Raw genomic sequence first — 20,599 nt, 5'->3', positions numbered from 1 at the left:
TGATTTAGAATTAATGAAATTAATAAAAACATCAAACTAGTATGTTTACAAGGTAATCCACAGAAGCTTTTCATACTAATATATATTTAATCTGTTTATTTGGATCAATAACACAATGACCTTCTCCGAACAGTTGTTTATAAATCATTTATGCGTAGAGTTCAGTACCCGCTCTCTACGTGTGGTTTACCACAATGTTTTGATTTACACATTACAATGGCTTGAATTGATTCTTAGATTAATATTATATGGCAAGTAATGTATCGTAGTATAATGCTGTTGAGTATGAATTACATAATCAAATAATTCAAACAATTAAAGGAATCCATGAAATTTATATATTATTATGTGTAATGTGGAAATACTTTGGCATCTTAATAATTTGGTTTATTTGGAATTGTTCTTGTTGTTTCTAGAATAGATAAATCAACATATTTTATTTGACGTTATAAGATGTTAGTTTCTAATTTTGAATTTTATGAAATGACTCTCCAAAGAACGTCGGTAAAATGAACATTTATCTGAATGAAGCTAATAATGTGTCTTATAGGAATACAAGAGCTATGGACCTATAAATATCGATAAATGCGACGCACTCGTAGTCTCGCTTTTTAAAATTTTATTGTCAATTCAAATTCGTGGGGTTTATTTTGTGAGTCATTTGAAATTTATGTAAGAGCCCGATATACCTACATAAAAATCAGTGATTTTCATTACTTCAAAAAATCAAAGATGTATTGCAATAACTCAATACTTCGTTTAATAAAAAAACACAAATGAAACAAGCATTTTTCACGAATTTGTAAACAAAAACATTATTCTTTCATCGACTTTGGTCAGTCGAATATGTAATTGACAGCGTCACGTATACGTTACGTAAAACAGATAACGCGTGTAACTATCGTGCGTTGGAACGGTTTCACGTTATGATATCGAATACAATAGTTGTTTACTACGAACGCGATTACATCAATCGTTTACGGCGTTTATAAGTTGTTACGCGGTTTGTTTACGGATCGCTTGAGAGCCGACCCGTTGAAAAGATTCGACTGACATTGTTTTCAGTGAAACAATTAATACTTACGCTGTAATAAAGATCGTTCGCTTAGTGCAAGTTTCTATTATGTCGCTCTTGCTTTTGTCGTTGTGATTTTTTGTTAAGTTTTTTTTCTAACACATTTTTTTTAAAACACACTAATTGTTAGCTATAGGGGTTCCTCTTGTTAACATTTCGAGTAGAGCATCATGCTTGCACGTGTACACATTTAAAATTTATTGAAGTGTGTTTTGTCTTCGCCTACTTTAGCTATAAAATATATGGCCTGGAATATTTTTAAATAAAACATATTGTATATATATATTGGTGTTCAGGTTCGGTCGCATTATATTCTAAAATGTTTTTAATATGATACGGCGTGGCATAAATGGCATCAAAACAGAACTGTGAATCACAATTGTTATTGAAATAATAACACGACATATTCACATCACGGTCATCTTAGCATAATATCACAATACATAATGAATTCATATCTTTGTTTAAGCTTAACAATATATTAAAACATTTACGGCTGGTTTCTAAAAGGCTAATTAGTGAATCGTCTAACTCGAAATACAAATGTCACACAATTATTTTCTATTTTAAATCATAATAACTTTTACTTGTTTTTGAAGGTTGGAACATTTTTGCACAACATGGTCTAATTATTGTATACACTATATGTATAGAAACATATATATTTGTTTGTCACGACAAGGGGATGATCGTTTAATTAACAGCGATTGATATAGGTGTAAAAAAATATTAGTTTAATCACATGATTTTTTTTTGGGATTTTTACTATTAATAATTTGTATAGCTATCGCTAATCATATAATATAATAATGGCTTCCTGATCGATTGTCGGCCATGACATGGTTTTCAAGGCCCGGTAGTGTAACACGGTCAACTTCATAACTCAGTACTGCTACTGAGAATTCATAGATGTATTCGATACTTTTTACTAACCCGGCCTGAGTTTTGAACCTAAGACCTCGTGTTCTCTAGTCGTAGCAACAAGCCACAGTTTTATATTTGATAATTGTTGTTGCGCCGGAAGAACTAACTTTTAATTGATTATTATCTCACGATGTAGGTGTAACCTTCAAGGTATGAATCAGCTTATTACAACTGTGACTCACAAAGACCATATGAGGAACCATCTCGTCAATACTATTAAGATTTTATAGTATATTAGTATGTAGGTATGGACTGTGACAGTTAGCTTGTAACGTTTGATGATATATCCTACTAAATCCGTCATATGTACATTCTTATTGCATATGGTTGCGTCTAACACAGCACAGTTAAAAGACTTGAAATTTGTAAAGGACCTTCGTTTCGTTATGTAAAGACGAACTGATAAAGGATTTTGTGATTTTTTGATGTTACGAGGCGCTACAACCAGTATACCGACCGAATATTGTGATATACGTTTTTGGGATAAGGTAAAAGCGAAACGTTGAAAATTCACTCATATAATATGTATCTATTTTAATTTACCGAAAGCGAAACGGCGATGGCGAAATTGATTAAGTTAATAATATTCAACCCAAATTTATTTATAAACGAAAATGTTGCAACTCCAAAAACCCTGACACGATAGCAGAATCGGTGTCTTCCGGCACGCGTCACAGGGGTTCAACATCTCCATTATCTAGCTGTTGATTGATAGCAGACTTCCGTGTATTCACGAATAAATGCCCCGCTAGTTTTGATACCCATCACCGTTTAAACTCGATACAAATCTCTAAACGCATCCACAAAGTCTTATATCATGTTTCTAATTTATTGACGTATTTCTTTATGTTATACCACAACATGGAATAATACTGTCTAAAACATTTCGACGTAAGTTGAAAGTTTTTTTATTTAATAAACGCCCTAACGCGGGTGTGTTGAGTCACTCGACCGACAGGAACATTGCATTGTTTCCCTCCAACGCAGCCATGAAATCTGGAAGGCCTTTTGTAGACTCCCCATTGTTTAACTAACACAAACAAAGGCAACAGCTTTTTTACAATTAAACAAATTCTTGATGATTTAACTCGTTCGTTTGCTGGTTTAAAACGATGTCCTATCGCTATAGGTACATATGAATGGTCCTGATGTTTTAATAGATTCCATCATGTTTGCCTTCGTATCTTCAATTATTTGTTACTTAACGTACGTTATGTAAGCTTTGTTATTACGCCCCGAGTTCGGTGCACTTGCACTGTTTTGTTGATCAAATCATTTTACGCCTGTGTGTGTGTGTGTGTGTGTGTCATAATATTACAGTGTCGTCTCTTTATTTCCGTGTGACTTGTTGATGTTGTTTGTAAAGCATAAATTTAGGTTAGTGCTTGTTAATGCATTATAAAGACTTAAAATTCTTGGTAATTTGAGGTATTAAATGCGTAAATAAAAATAGGTATAGGTGGTCTTAAATATGTCACTATCGTAATATCCGTATATAGATTTGTTGCATAATTTATCATAAATATTTTTTTTACGAGGTTTATGCGCATGGAAACCGGCTTATCCATATTTCTTTGTTACAAATTCACAAACAACCAATAAAGAACTAAATAATTTGCAATGATAATAACAGTCTCGGCATGTGCATGATCGCTGCGGGCTATTACGATTATTATCAGCGCTTATTGCCGTCATAACTTACACTTCGCACTTGAATTATAAGTCTTCGATTTATTTATTGACATTTTGTAATGAATTATTTATCCTATTCTATTAATACTAGTTCTGTTCTCGAAAGACTGATAAAACCACCGGTTCAACGAACCTGTTTGTATTATATTTTACATCCTTTGCGTTTGGCAAATTATCAAATACCATGTAGTATTTAAAGATCGACTTCATGTTAAGATGTTCTGATCCAGTTATGTTTAGCTATTTTTAAAATAGTGACGTAACAAATTAAAACCTCGTATAAAATTATTTAAAAAAATCAAGGACACGAATTTCACCCTTATCACGTTAATAGTCTACTAAAATATTTTCCAAAATGCGCTGAATGTTCTTGTCAGTTAGGCATTACAGACTCAGGTCTTATATTATTTTGTGTAGATATGATTTTGCAATTTTTAAGTCATAAATATATCGTTTTGTTTGTTAAGCTTTAATTTTGTTACTTGTATCGCAAAGCCTTTCAACGTCTTGACTGAAGAAGACCTCGTATTTCGGAACATTACGACGTAATAATAAACCTTGTCGGCGGTTTAATGGATCATATTGAAGAATCAAAACATTCATACCCTGTTACGAGTGTACGAGTACGAGAGTGGAGAGTTGTCAACAGTTACACAATAAGGCCAAAGTTCTTTAAACCACTTAAGGTTCAGTTAAACATGGCGATGACGTATTGTGTGTTAACACAGTTTACAATGAGTCACGCGTCTGCTCCTGACGTATCGTCAGTCGGTTTGTTTAAGTCTGCGCCGGCGAGTGTGACCTGGATTGTTAACGGGTTAATGACTGGCCCTGACTCCTACAGCCTCCTGGGAAAGTTTCTTAACACTGCTCCCTAAAGTTGTTTTTACTGGCGTCTATTTCATTTGCCCTTCATTGAATAAATCAATATCTAATCCAATAACTGTATTTGATATGTTTACAACTGTTTAAAACTGCTTTGTTTATAATCCATAATAATTCAAGCTAGTAGCAATTGTTCTAACTATACGAGCCATTAAACAACATGCTACAGAAGCCTTGTTCTGAATATAATAAATGTTATACTTCATTTTGATATTATTTCATTATTAATTATAATATTTATATCTCAGTTTCCAAACCACTAGAGCGTTAACGTAATAGTTTAACGATAAAAAGGTTAAACTCAAGCACTATATTCTACCTGTTCGTTTCCAGCAACCTAACTTGACCTTTGTAAGAATCGATATTACTTGGTCTACCTTTTTGAGAGCCATGTTTGTATTATGTTGCTACGAAGTAATGATGCTGTGAAACAATGTTATAAAGACCGAAAAGATATAAATAAATATAAAAGATTGAATGGCTTAAATTAAAAAAATATAAAAAAATAATGTGTATTTTTAGCTATGTTTTTGTTTTCTTTTTATGTAAGTCTCTTGATTATACTCGTACTCGTAACATCCTTGATTAAAGGTATCACTTTAATTATATATTTTTTTTATTTTGTCAAATATAAATTATTTGACAAAATAAAAAATACCCTTAAAAGCCGACATTTTTTTCTACATTAAGTAAATCAACTCAAGTTAACGAACTCCACATGTATTAAATCTTTTGTGTATGATCACCAAACTGGGAATAAATAAAATTTTATTTTAATCGACCTACTTCAACACAAGGACGGGTCGCAACCGAAATCCCGACGAAAAGGTTAAACTTCCCGCAGAACGAGTTACTATGCCCTGCAAAATGCTTACACGAACGAACTTTATATTCTCAAATGACTATATTTAACAGGGTCTAGTATAAATTTTGCCGAAATACGGTCCCAATTTCAATGCAAATGTATATGACAGAAAAGTCAATGAGTTGGATGCATCGACCAAAAAAATCTTTAAAATTTTCTAAAGAAAACGTCGTGATACTCGGGGCATGGAAAGTAACTTAAAAAATGTCTGCCCTTCGCCACAATCGTGATGCGGCAAATTTAAAACAACCCTAAAAAATGTATGTGTAAAGTATTCTTAACGCTTTCCGCGATAATTCTTTATTCGATTATAGCCACTAATGGATTTCATAAACTAAACGAAAAAAATAGAAATTAGTTATATTTTACGCTTCTGCAATAAGGTTTATGTTAGAAGTTATATATTTTATTTAATACTGCAACGTGATTCAAAAGTGCTTATATGAGCCTACTTAGATAAAGAAGAATATTTCTTCGTCCTAGAGATCTTATAGCCCATGTTACATAAAGCTTATCTTCAAAATCAATACAGCTATCGGATTCTAACATCAATTGTCCACAAGTCGGTATCGTCGAGGACATTGCTGACCGCAAACTATCCAGAATGGACCCTTCCCAACTTTGATGTCGTCAAACAACTTTTAGTCATCCCTTTGAACTCGATATCGGTAGTTATAGTGCCTCCATAAAACATCTCGTATAGATTTAAATCTACAAAAGTACTTACAAGTTTGACGTCCTTGTTAGTATTATGTCTGCTGGTACGGAATGGAAGTTGTAAATATTTGTTTCAGAATTACAGATGGCTTTCATTTAATTTTCCTAGTCCTTTTTAAATTTGTTTATAAAGTGCGTTTTTCCTCGAGTGAGTTGAATTATTTATAAAATATCATACTCCTTGGCACGTGCATGGAGAACAATTATATAATAAACTATGTATGTTTGTCACGATTGCAGTACACCATGATAAATGAAGAATAAACCTAATACATATTTTCTAAATATTCCACATTCATGAATACCAGGAGCACTGAATATGACCTCATAAAGTGCAATTGCTTCATGCCTCTCTAACCTCGCTAGAGGAAAAGTATCATACCTATGTAAGTATAATACAAACTGAGTAGAACTTCCCCTCTCCTTTATACCTTCATCATTCATTCATTTATGTTTCCGCGCTTTGCACTTTTTCTTTAACTTAACGCTAATGAGTTGCGGAACCATTCCTCTTTCGTATTTTTTTTTCTAAAACTTAACGATTGAAACTTCGCCGCGTGACTGTACTTTTTTAAGTTACATTCTTGATTTGCGTAAACAATTTCAGGCGTTAAGGTTTTACGGTATTTTTAGCGTGTCATAGTGATAACGTATCAAACGGCAATGATGCGGCGAGCTTTATGATGACGGCGTTGAACCGTTTCTTGTTTATGTAACATTATTTAATCGTTCAAATCGCTAGTAGGATGGTTTTAGATTATAGCTTAGTTTAGGGGTATGCATGGATTTTTCTGTATTAAATTTAAGGGAACGTATATATGATTATATATATGTATTTACTAAGATTCCATAAATAAATAAAGCATAGTATAAAAGTTTACATCACGAAGAATAGTAATAGTACTCATGACGTTCTTAGATTATAATATCGGTTTGATCCCAATGAAACTTTGTTAACTAGTACATATTGGGTTCTAGCGTATGTTGTATTGTAAACACCTGCGCTAGAAAGCTTTAATATACACATATATCGGATGATAGCGAATGCAAATAGATTCTACGTAACACGTTCACATCGTTTATATCAAGAATTTAGCGCGCTATATTTAGTTCAGAATTATTTGTACGAGTAAAATTAATAATTAAGCGATTAAAATGATATATGTGTATAGCGCGATACCGCTTGGTCGATCCACTGTATATCCAGGTTAACATTCTCGTTTGTTAATAATTACTATTTGCACTTCACTTTGCTTGTGAAACGTAACAAAATATGTAAATATCAGATATAATTTTAGCTCCGCTAATGGACTGTGATAGTTACCGCTAAAGTCTTTTAAGAACATTATTATGTAATATGTTTGCTAATGTTATTATTGATACATAAATACTCTATTTCGTGTTGGTTTATTTAGTATGATTATTGTGGTAGATACTCGGTATGATATTATTATTAGAAAATGAAAGGAAAAAGCCTGTAAACTTACTTCTAGGCAATGGCCTCCTCATGAGCAGTAAGGCTTGAAGTATCATCCATCATGCATGAATTTTAAAAGAAATGTCATGCAAGTTTACTCACTATGCTTTTCTTTACCGCTGGACAGGAGATTAAACACAAACACGAATTAAGCACATGAAAACACAGTCGGGTCTCGCCTGGATTTGAACCTTCGATTCCCGATTAAAATCCACGTGTTCTATCCACTGGGAAATTGCAGTTCTTTAAACTACTATAGATATTTAGTATATACGACTTTGTACGTGAAAGTTATCTCAAAAACAAATACCCTGATCGTGTTACGTACTACTTTCTTGTTTCTCACTAAAGGTATAATACCAAAGTTTGAATCGTTTCGAAGTTTTCCTGCATTGCGTATAATAGTCGTAAAAATTACGCCCACGTAAGGAGTTCAGAAGAAAGGTAGAACGCTTCTTACGAAGTCGAAGTGCAATCTTACCGATCCATTACGGTACAGTTGCATAAGCATGTTCAAGCCTTTCATAAAACACGATATTTCTGTTGAAACTCTAATGTTATTGATATAATTTTGCAAGAATATCGAACTCGTTTAATGTTAATACATTCATAAATAATTATTATTGATTTTAATGTCCAATTAATGAATTTTTTTTAAAGATATTATTACATTAACGGTGACGAATATTTTATTATTTAAAATTTATCTTTCTAAATTAATATAATATGTTGTTTTAAAATCGTATTTGTAAAGCTAACGTTTTTGTGTAATTAGGGTTCGAAGAGATAAATGTACAAGTTAACCAAATATGTATAGTGTCTTAAATTTATTATCTTAAATTTATTATCGTTTTAAATGTTTTTAATAGTTCGTAGATATGTATAAATTACTATATACGTAATTTATTTCGAAACTTATTTTGACTATATTATTAAAATATTACAGATAAAATATTTCGTATGAAGAAGTTTATAATATATATATGTAAAATTATTCTCAAGCCAAGATGTATGACGTATGTCATTACATATCTGATGAATCACGGCTTTTATAGCCGTGTTAAATCTCGTTATTATGCTGAATAACATCAATCGATGAATGAATACATTTTGTTTAAAAAAACACAAGCGTCTGACATTCGTCGTATTCATAAATGTAGATTAACGGTAGATGTAGTTTTATTTATTATTGAATTAACTTATGATAATATTTCTTATTTGGTTTTGTGAAATCTTTCAAACCGTACAAGTTAGTATTGTTTTGTTCCGGTTTGAAGGGTAAGTGAGCCAATGTAAATATAGGCACAAAACATAAAATAATATCGGATTCTAGTTTTAAAAACATAACATTTCTTAAGGATTTATGATAATATAACTTTAAGCTTGAATTTGAGTTTAACGTTTTAGTTTCTTTTTCGAGTCTGACGCAAAAATGTTTTAATTCTGCTACGTGGCCTGAATCGCTATATTCTTTAAGATATAATCATTGTAATACTAGGCATTTGATTTATGATGTATTTATTATTTATATGATTTAAAAATTACATATAAATATTAATGTATATGAAATCGTAAAATACATCCGATATAGTATTACGATATTATTGCACAGGTAATGGATATCGCATACAATTGTATTTTGATATCTACAAATGAAACCACTGCCGTTGCAAGGTCGTTGGTCATGCGATTCATTTCCGCAACCCGATACTTTTATGTACAATGAAATGTTTCTTTGATATTTATTGTAGTTCAATATTGTTATGAATTAAACGAACACAGTTTAGTTTTATTTTAGTGAGCTGAGTGTTTTTTGTGATACTATAATTATGAAAAAAAAAAATTGTTACTACAAGTAGGTAATAACTATTATTTAAAATGCATGTATTGAAATACTATTATTGTTTTACTAGCTGAACGAGCGTCTTTGACCGCGCGAAATTTTGTGAAATTATATCACACAAACCTTGAACTCTATTTTACCTTCTCGATAAAAAAACGTCCTATATCCTACCTCGGGACTCAAATATCACTATACCAAATTTCATCTAAATCGGTAACAGACAGAGTTACTTTCGCATTTATAATATCAGTAGGTCTTATTATATCGCTTACCAGCTAATCGATATGTAAGATAAATATGTTAAGTTATATATAATCAATAAGAAATATAACAGCGTTTAAATTAAGTGTTGTCTACATTTGTCGGCGATAAACGTTTTTATAACGCATTTAAAACAGTTTTGTTTGTCAGAAATTGACGTATTCATATAATAGTAGAGTGGAATAATGATTAGGTAATTTAATATTTGTTTATAATTTCAAACTATATTTTCATACTATAGGTCCCCTTGTGTAGAATATAAATTAACTTTATTAATATTAAACCGAATAATAATAAATCAAGTTGGCGATGTCACTGGAGGTATGATATAGCCAACATAATTGCTTTATAAAACAACCCTTTTGTGCTCATAAATTGTTATACTGCACATATACTGCGCAAGTTTCATTCTACAATAAAACATTCATGTTATGTCTTGACCTTAGGTCGAATAGTTGCCGAGTTTATGAGTCACGTAGCCGCAACGCTCTCCGTACTATGACTCAAGTATTTGAAACCTTTTGTCGAGAATGTGTCCTTTAAGAGTACTAGGAATCAAAAATATATTAATATTATATTTAGTGTTAAGCCATTTTCAGGGAAAACATGTTGTGCTAACAACCACAACTCCTCTGAATACGTAGCTAATACCCTATAACAAGTTACTTAGGAGAAGTTAGCTTTATTGAGCTCGACAATTTAAGTATTGCATTCGTAATATTTTTACTTTTTACATAACATAAGCATAAGCAGCCCGTAAATGTCCCACTGCTGGGATAAAGGCCTCCTCTCCTTTGAGGAGAAGGTTTGGAGCATATTCCACCACGCTGCTCCAATGCGGGTTGGCGGAATACACATGTGGCTGAATTTCGTTGAAATTAGACACATGCAGGTTTCCTCACGATGTTTTCCTTCACCGCCGAGCACGAGATGAATTATAAACACAAATTAAGCACATGAAATTTCAGTGGTGCTGGCCTGGGTTTGAACCCGAAATCATCGGTTTAGATGCACGCGTTCTAACCACTGGGCCATCTCGGCTCCTTGGGCCATCTCATTTACTTTTTAGAATGTCAGTAATCAGTTCTGAGTACGGGCACAATAGAATGCAAGCGGTATTTAATCTTAACCAACGGTAATTATAACCAAATTACCGTGTCAAATTCATTGACAATGACAATGCCTCAGCGAATCAAGTTCACGATATGTTAATTTTAACTTCGAGACAAAGAACTTATCTCCAAACGAAAATAACAAGCTCGTTACTTGACTGCATTTCGTATCGACAACAAAGAGATCGAAATGCTCAAGTATATGCTCATAGTGCGTTTACAATTTGCAAAATTATATTATTTTCGATACATATGTATAAAATGAGGCATGTGAAACGCATAAACTATATCAATATGATAATGTATTAATAACAAAGCGCTACGTGTGTACGATATTGTGATTCGATAAAATAGGTAAACTTCATAATAATATCCCGTGCGAAAACTCAATATTCCCTGACATATAGCTCACGTTTGTCAAATGTGACACGAGGAAGTCGAGATAGATGAGCTACAGCGATAAAATCGATACCGGAATTGGGAATTGCTTGAATATAAGAAACAATGCAATCTATCTAATTGCATCTCGACGGAATGGAACCGGTATTATTGGCACGCATACATGCACGTCCATTGTTTACCCATACTATAAGACGGTCTTATCGCATCCGCTCTCCGCACGTGCTCCAACACGACTCGACTCTAATCCCTTAATCCTATCCGGAAAATATCCAAGAGCCTTTGTTTTTTTGACCATATTTGCACGAGGCACAAACTGTTTGCAAGAATTATCGCCCGTGTGAACACTGTGATATTTTAATAGAGTTATCTGATTTCTGCCGCTCCGCTGGGACGGCGGATTACTCGTCGCGCTCTCGTATCGCTTAATTAACGCGTTTCGGAGTGAGAACTATATCAGGTGAATAGCGAAGATTCTCGCGAGGGCTGGGTTTCTATTACAGCCAGGAGCGTCAGTTGCCGTCTCCTTAATATCCGTTGTGCTCCAGAAAATCGGTTACTCGGTGGCTGCAGACGAGACGAGCGCCGGAGACAAAAGATAAGCTGCGCAATTTGTCCCGGATTGTGTTTTGAATTTCGTAGACAGGCTGAATTCACTCGAATTTACACCGCACTTGTGTATGCTTTTGCCGGAATTGTGAGTTACATTTGAGCCGGGCCAGCCTTTGACTTGTTTGAAATTTTAGATCATATTTACACAGGTAATGTACCGGAAATTTGTATTTTATGTAGAGCATATTTTAATTTTACTCATTTAAATATTAAAAATATTAAACTAATTAATCTCGATCTTCGATACGGGCTATAATAGGTTTTGTTAGGGTTTCGTAATAATTTATTCGTCCATGATAACTTGTTGTAATGAATTTTGAATACATACATAAATAATACGTCTTTAACTATTGAGCTTGCTAATAGTTGACGCTACAGTCCATTTAAGTTAGAGAGGTACTGAAACTCTAATAAGACATCTAAATTACGAAGGACATCATTAACACCAAAGACTCAAAAAATCTGCCTTTAACGCTTTCAATCTTATAAAACACACTTGACGTTATATTGAATCCACAGAAAGCCAATACAGTATATATTTCACGGAATAAGAATTAAAGACAAGTTTCAATAAAGCTAAGTGGTGTGGGTGTTAGCTTAGAGAAGAATTAATCCATATCAACACGTCCCGTTATCCTGCAACAAAGGTTTGTTGCCGCAAAATATCTGGCTTTTATAGCTACTTATTTTCATCCCTTTACGAAATAGAACGGCCTTTTATACTTCGAAAATATTGTGCACTATCTCTTATATTGCGATATGTATTATATACACTTTAAATGGTTAAATATTACGTTTGTGTAATACAATGTCGTTTTTAGTATATATTCGTCTGTTCGATTACTTATTTTGAAATAAACCATGCATTCTGATGAAGTTTTCACTACATTGCTTATAATTTCTTCTGGAATTATATTGTGTATAATTATATATCATTTTATTATATTGTGAATTCGTATTATGGTAGTGGTGGATTTTTGTTGTTTTGTAATCAAGTCGTTAAAGGGTGCTCTTACGGTCTTAATATGTCTAACGCTGATTAAACTATAACAGATACTTTATAATAATTAACAATTAGAGAGTAATATACACAGAGAAGTAATATATACATTTTTGTGATGTAAAAAAGAAAAATTGGAATGATTACGATATATTTAGTTCGACTTATTTTTCACACATTATTGTTCTCTATCAAAATAAATAATACATTAATTTTAAGCATATCCATTCTTTGCTATTTGGATCACTGCATATGTATATTAGAATCATATTATACAATAAAGTTAATCATGCATTAATATCAACAAAATACTAATTTGCCATTGTATATTTATTAAATTACATTTTTAATATTTGTGTATTTCTCTATGACGCATTTTTTTAACAGTATCATGTAGATTATTTTTTATTGTACCCCTGCGAATACGTAGTGTAGTAAAAAAAAGTAACTAATTAAGTTTAGCCTGCAAATTTTCTATTTATGGGTTAAGGCCTAATGTAAGTAATAAAATGAACATTCCATATAAAACTTTACATTACAGATGATATAAATGGCTTTGATCTTACTATTGTATATAAACTTAATAGTAATTGTTTAATCTGAATAAATTCTTGCCTTTATTTATTCATGTTAGAAACTTAACCTATATTGAATTTCTCACAAATTAGTTGTTGCATTTTAAGATTATGTATAGGTATAATGTATTATTATAATTTCATGTTATTTTACATTTAATAATGATGTCATAGGTGTAAGCGGAAATATATTAAGGTCAATGGTGTTTCATTTGTTTCAAATTAATTAATTTGTAACGGGAAAATGAAATAATTCATTTTTTATTTGTTACAGCAACAAAAGACGAGTCAGAAGTTGAAGGGGAGTGTCGGGGTCGACAAAACGGTGGCGGCGGTGCGCGCGGCAAATTACCCTACAACGGATACTCGGAAGAGTGCCTCGATCGACTAGAGCCCAACGGCAACATACCTAATGATAAGGATTCCCATTATGGTGAGTATACACTTGAAGCTGAACCTCATATGGGAAGTAGACACAGAAGTTTACCGAAAGTTGCAGATAACAACACATTCGTGTAATTCTTCGGGCACACAAGTGTAGCTTAAGATAACATTATTATTATTTTTATAACAGTACATCGACTAGAACTGTAATGAATATTCTAATATGTATGAGGATTCTCATTTAATAAATATTATACATACTTACTTAAGTAAAATTAAGTCAAGGAATTCGATATCGAAGAAAATGTTCGAGTTTTAAAATTACTTAAAGAACTCGCTTAATTTTAAGAAGTATTTAAAAAAGTAAGTAGCTTAAGAGAAAAGCAAACGTAAAAGCATATTTGAAATCTTTTACGTTACTTATTGATTTTTGTTCTACCTATCAAGTATTTACAAATCATACTTAGAATTATTTAGATGTTCTTACTTGTTTATTATACGATAACACTATTACTAAGATCGTAATACCAGCACAATGTACTTCATCCCAAGCCTCAAACAGTCGAACTATCCACCGCAACACGTGTGATATTCAACACCCCGACCTTTGTACTTACACACAGACCACATAACATTGATAAGTAGCTAGCAATGATCCATTGTAGACTCGTATCACAATATCCAGCATCGTGTTTCAATTCGAACATTCTGCTCCTGCACATTTGCGAAGGTCGGAGAATCCCATAGGCATTCGAGCCGGTAGCGTCATTAAGTACAACTTGCTGATAGCTGCCCGGAGGATTTACTATTATTACTGTCAGGAAATATATTTCGCCAGTTTAGAGACACAAGTACTCGTATCTGTATTTAGTTAAACGATAGAGTAGATGAATTATTCTTATCTAAATCCAGCCTCTTGACATTTATTACTCCTTATAATTCCTTTATTATCTTGTTGAATGATTTATCCTTATACGGAAGAGTAATATTATTAACATGTTTATGATTTCCAGTGCCTTTTAACTGATTTCAAAAAAGGAAAAGGTTCTAATTCGTCTGTATGTGTGTATATTTTCCTTTATGTATATGTATTTAGATGATTGTTTTGGCGTTGTTTTTGCTCTAAATTGGTCCCGTCATAATTTCATTGATATTGACCGTTGTTAAGTTTTTATTTGTAATATTCAGGCACCTTTTTTATTTGGAAAAAGTTTATATTTTTGAAAAATAAAGAAATAACAGATATTTCAATTATAAATAAACAGTGTCTAATCTTTTTTTTGTAATTACAAACTTGTTCAACTATTCTCAATTTTTGAAGTCGATATTTTTTAGCAAAGAAGCACCGGATTCGTTATGCGTTAATGGGATCGTTATGCAGCGCTTCAAGCTCTTACTCCGCTAATTAAACAGCTATAGCCGAACCCATTACAGCGGCGCGGTGAATAGCTATCAATGATGACGTAATCCATTTCTGCTTATCATGTTACAAAATAATTTCTTTGAAGCTTCACAGCGAAATGAACATCGGATACATAATTTTTAATAAGTTTTCGTTTGACTTTGAATGTTACATTGTATCAATCAGATGGACATTTTTATTTTGATACGTCTTCAAAAACCATTATAAATGTTGAGCTAGATTCAGATTTTAAATTTAAATAGCTGTGATGTGAAAAATTGTTGCGCCTTTGGGTAAGATCGACCGGTGTGCTGTGATGGCAAATTATCATGATATCTCTACTCCCTTGTGTATTCTATACATGCATGTACTTCGTTGCTATGTACGTGTGTATGTAACTGATCTCTTCCTAAACGCTTAGACCGATTTCGATGATTTTTTTTTGTGTATTTCATGTGGCTTAGACTGCATCAAGTAGGTGGGGCTGCGATCGGGAAATAAATAATTTTCTCATTTCACCCTGACAAAGTTGAAACGATTAACTATAATACTACTTTAATAACATCAATTTTAGTGAGGGAACTGTTATAATTTTTACTTAATAAATATTTATTGGTTTTTCATTCTTCAATTATAAATTCTTTCAATTTATCGATGTCAATGTTGCACATCCGCCGGGCGTCCCGTTTCAGCGACTTCTTTTCAAACAGAATTAAATTATGAATTTGTATTGTATACCTATGACCGATCTCTTTGATCACAAACACTTGTGTGTATACAAATCTACAATATGCATGGTAAACGACTCAACCGTTCAACCGTATACGTTCGGGTAAACAGACGGTTGGGCGATTTACATTGTTGATGACAATTTACGTGATACAACGCACGAATGCATCTGAGAACACAAATCACTAGGCGTTTGCTTTATATCGATCTCGCTTGAATTGCGATTTTATTATTTCTGAAAATATTTTAATTTCAATTTTTTTTTCAATTCAATTGTTGCAATCATATTTATGAACTGTAACTTTTAAAAATGGTCCATTTTTGTTTTTGTATGTATTTTTTTTAAGAAAGTTCTTAATACGCGGCTTTTAGGGGGATGAACTTACATAAAGTGACGTAAGGAAAAAGTTCAGGCGATCTTTCTCTCTTTTTCTCTTTCTCTTTCTATTGCACATGATTTTATATAATATTATTTAAACTTATTTTTTAATATGATATTTAATAAAAGTTTTGTCAGTTTCATTTAATTATTCTCTAATTTTGTAAATCGATTTTATTGTGACTGTTATTATACATAATAGAAAGTAACTTCGTTCCAACCGGGTGTCCCAAGACACTTCTCGTTTATATCTCCACTGACATGCTGTCCGTGCCTTTGGTGTATCTTATTGTTATTTTTTTTTAATGTCCCTTGCTGTGCTTATTTTTATAACCCAAAGCATCACATTTAAGATTGAGGATATTTTCAGTGTCGAAATCCCATGAAACTTTGACACTAGAATAGTTTTTAAAATTTAAATATTTGAATTAAATTAAATGAAAACATAATTAGGTGCTCGTTATGCATTTACGTAAATAATTTAAACGAAATTGTTAACAACTGTCATACTATAACAATATACAACTCAAGTATCTTACCTTCTTTCCTACTGTACGGATTTGTGGAGACTCATTAGGGTGGGTACCACCGTACTATTCTACCGCTTTACAGCATTACTTTGTATTAGAATGTTTCGGTTGAATGAGGCAGTACAATTACGTTCCACGTACCACCTACATAGATCATCCAAGTTCCATGTTAGCGGCGCGATCGACAGCGGTGATGTATATATATATTTCGACACATCTTAGCGTTTCACAGTCCACAGGTTGGTCACGTAATAATAAGTTCTTAAATTGAACTTTAAACAAGATACACGAACTTAAAAATATATTCATTCTGAATCATCTTGCATGTGGTTTTTTATCTCTGTAAATAAATGCTTCCAAACATACGCCGGTACCCGCACTGACATTCTGACATCGGCTGCGCGAGGTTGACACGAGTAAATAAACCGCCTACATAAATATTTATGAACCGAAGTATGGAAAGGAGTGTTTTTTAAGCCCGTTCGGCTTTTAATTCTTTGCTTCCTAAAATCGTATACTGCCTTTAAAATCTTATGTTTTTAATTAAAATAGCAACTACTCTAAGAATGAATATTAACAATTTTAATATATGTATAACAATAATAGTTTGTAACTGTTTTACAACTGAACAAATATTTTTACTTATAATGACGCTCGGAGCTTACTTCAAACTTCATTTGTAACCAAATGACAAAAATCCATGACGTTATTCTAGTGCTATTACTAAAGTTCTATTATTTTATTGGTATACTTTATACATAAAAATGACCGAACTTCGACCACAGTGTTCAGTTTCAGAGATAAGATATGCGTAGGAGAAATTATAGTGCAAAATTGTGTGATCTTATTTGATTTCAAGTGTTTAACAAAAAACTCGATATATTTCATTACAATGAATACATTCGAAAGTAATACATTAGAGACAGTCACAGTACATTATAAGTTGAATATCACTGTTCATATTTATGTTAATTTAAATTGTTGTTAATAGATGCCGTTAGTAATTCTTTGAATCGCGCTATAATTGTCTTAAGTTATTATTTTTAGCATATCTTCATTCTAAATTAATTTTCCTAAACCGATAGTTCTTTTTAATACGTCGTCTTACACGAATTACATTTTAACTATATTTACAGCGTATTAACTCACATAATATAATCATAATCTTGTTATATGAAACTAAGGAGTTCGAAATTTCATACCGTCTTCCATGCCATTCAACATGACTTTAATATCAATTAAATTTTCTCAAAGCTTTCAAAATATAATAAGAGAATAATAAAAGACATTAAAAAAGAACTTTTAGTAAATCTGTTTACGAAAAAGTATTTATTTATTATGTCGTACAAAATTTAAGCTTAATCAGGTAGGCGGATGCGGCTTAAAATGCAGTTGCAATAATTGACCCTTACTTAACAGGTAAAATTAATTAATAGGTTGTAAAAATTCGAAATGTACGTGAATTTTTGTTTTAAAACGTAAATGACAAATGATATTGTTGTTATTTTTTATATTCATTTAAAGTAAAATATTCTCTCGTTAGTTGGCATTTGTTTATCATATGAATAAATAAAATAAAAAATTGGTCGCTATTGTTTCAGCAGTACACAAAACACTCGGCAAACAATATTCGTACCACAGAAGGGAATCTCTAAAACATGAATAAGCAAGTAATATAGAAATAAATGTTTGTGTTTCGGACACAGGTTTACACGTCGCAGCCCCAGGGCCTTCATAATTCTTATTAATATTTCGTATACATACAAAACAATAAATATTCTAACACCTGGAACAGATATCATTTTTTATAGAATAGAGCTGCAGTGGTTATATGTTCGAACGTTCGATTCGGAAAAAATATTTTTGCGTTAAATAGCCACGTTACGTAACGTTAGAAGGCTAACTAAACTCTACGACCATATACGGGCAAACTATATGTTAAGCCGCGAAGCACATTTATTAAATTATTTTATTTTATTTAAAATATACTTAATGCAAGTAGGTTTATTTGAAAGAGGTAAATCATTTCTGAGTAATTTTAAATTTGATTAAACGTAAACCTACTAACCAGTTTTGGGTTTTGTAAATTATACGGAGAAGAACCGGAAAAATAGTCGGTAATTACTGTTCACAAATAACTTGTATTTATTGTTTTTACTTAATAAATTCACGAGAAAATATGTTATATAATATTCCATTTGAAATAACGTGATATGTATATTTTTAATTAAATGTCAAAATTTAAGTTGATAAAGTAACAAGAGACCGTTTCATAAATACTAATATAAAGTTACTCGAACAATATAATTAACGTAGTAATTAGTTCCTTCTAAATCAACACAGATAATTTAATAGTCAAATTTACCCTCGAGCGGTTTCGGGAAGCGTCGCCTGATACTCGTGTTCCTATCTACTTACTTGTATTTAATTGGGCCTTTAATTGAATAACGTAATGCATGAAGTTCAGGGTATTAATCATGTTACTATGTGCGAAGTTTCTACTGAATATACATTTCGATTAAATGTTAAACATCGTCTACATCTTGTATGCATTAAGATGATTGGGGTCGATGTGTAATCGATTAACATTTCATAGGATACTATTACTAGTTATCCGATCGAACTTCGCGCGGGTTCTATTAATGGTGTGTTGACATTATTATATTAAAATATTCTTTAGTAATACATAAATGTTGTAATCAATCATAGTAATCCCGCTTCTGGCACTCCCATTTTACGTATTTCAATCACCCGGAGGGAATTGCAACTATACGCAATTTTTATTTGACATTAATCTAAATAATTGTAAGTTAATTAAGAATTTTTAAAAAAAGTTTTATGTTTTTGTAACCTTCTATAGACTGAAACAATTTTATTAATTACTATCTCTTTCACTAAATGTTTTATTTTAATCTCGCTTGGTGTACTCAGCAAAACGCTCCTTAGGGAAGAGGAAAAAATTTTTTTATAACTCAGGAGTTACTACGATAGGGGAGAATCTATCTCGATCCCAACCTTCTCGACAGAGCACCGCCGATTCCACTTTGGTAATCCGAGAATACCAGTCTCTGTGACCGGCAAACACTCTAAAGAATACCGATCATGCTCAGTGTATATGAAAATACGTATACTCTATTCCAACCATAACAGGAAAAAAGCCAATAAAAACATTTGAGAGCGAAATGACGCGATATCATTGGTCGAGAGCTTGATTAATCTATGATTTTCACTATGAATTTACAACAAAATGGCGTTTTGAACGTCGACGAAACTGTTATCGGAATTTTGGAAGTAAAATTAAAGTGGAAATAAGTTTAATATATAATTTATAATAATAATAATCATTAACTCTCAGTAGTGCACAATATATAATTAATACGTGAATTAAATACGTAAATCTAAGGTTTGTTTATCTTTTTTTCGTACTCCCCATTAGAATAGGCTATAACAGTAATCATAAACCCGATTTGCAGTTATAATATATTGTTCATAGTTATTAACCTAAAAAAAAATGTCAGATATTAACGCTTGAAAGCACTTGTTTTGTATTAAATTATTATTTATATGAAAAGGGGACCGAGATGATTTGTAACAAATATCATATCATATCATATCATATCGTTTTTGTATAAAATATACCTTTATTTTTTATTAATTGCTTAAATCATATTTTACCTTTTTTCATACCTGAAATGACAAATGGCAAATGTCCAAATGTCCATTTTAATTACGGAAATG

General features: G+C 31.9%; 1 protein-coding gene across 3 annotated transcripts in view; it reads left to right on the top strand.

Annotated features, from left to right (window-relative positions):
* Nucleotides 1-20,599, top strand: part of LOC125069110 (cyclin-dependent kinase 14) — a 72,438-nt gene that overhangs the window by 34,723 nt on the left and 17,116 nt on the right. For all 3 annotated transcript variants that reach the window (XM_047678479.1, XM_047678481.1, XM_047678480.1), the window contains exon 3: nucleotides 13,712-13,870. In XM_047678479.1, coding sequence (XP_047534435.1) covers nucleotides 13,712-13,870 — 159 coding nt within the window. The remainder of the gene's footprint in view (nucleotides 1-13,711; nucleotides 13,871-20,599) is intronic.

This window comes from Vanessa atalanta, chromosome 15, assembly GCF_905147765.1.
Source record: "Vanessa atalanta chromosome 15, ilVanAtal1.2, whole genome shotgun sequence".
In the NCBI taxonomy this organism is placed as follows: Eukaryota; Metazoa; Arthropoda; class Insecta; order Lepidoptera; family Nymphalidae; genus Vanessa; species Vanessa atalanta.
This window is presented reverse-complemented; position numbering and strand designations above follow the sequence as displayed.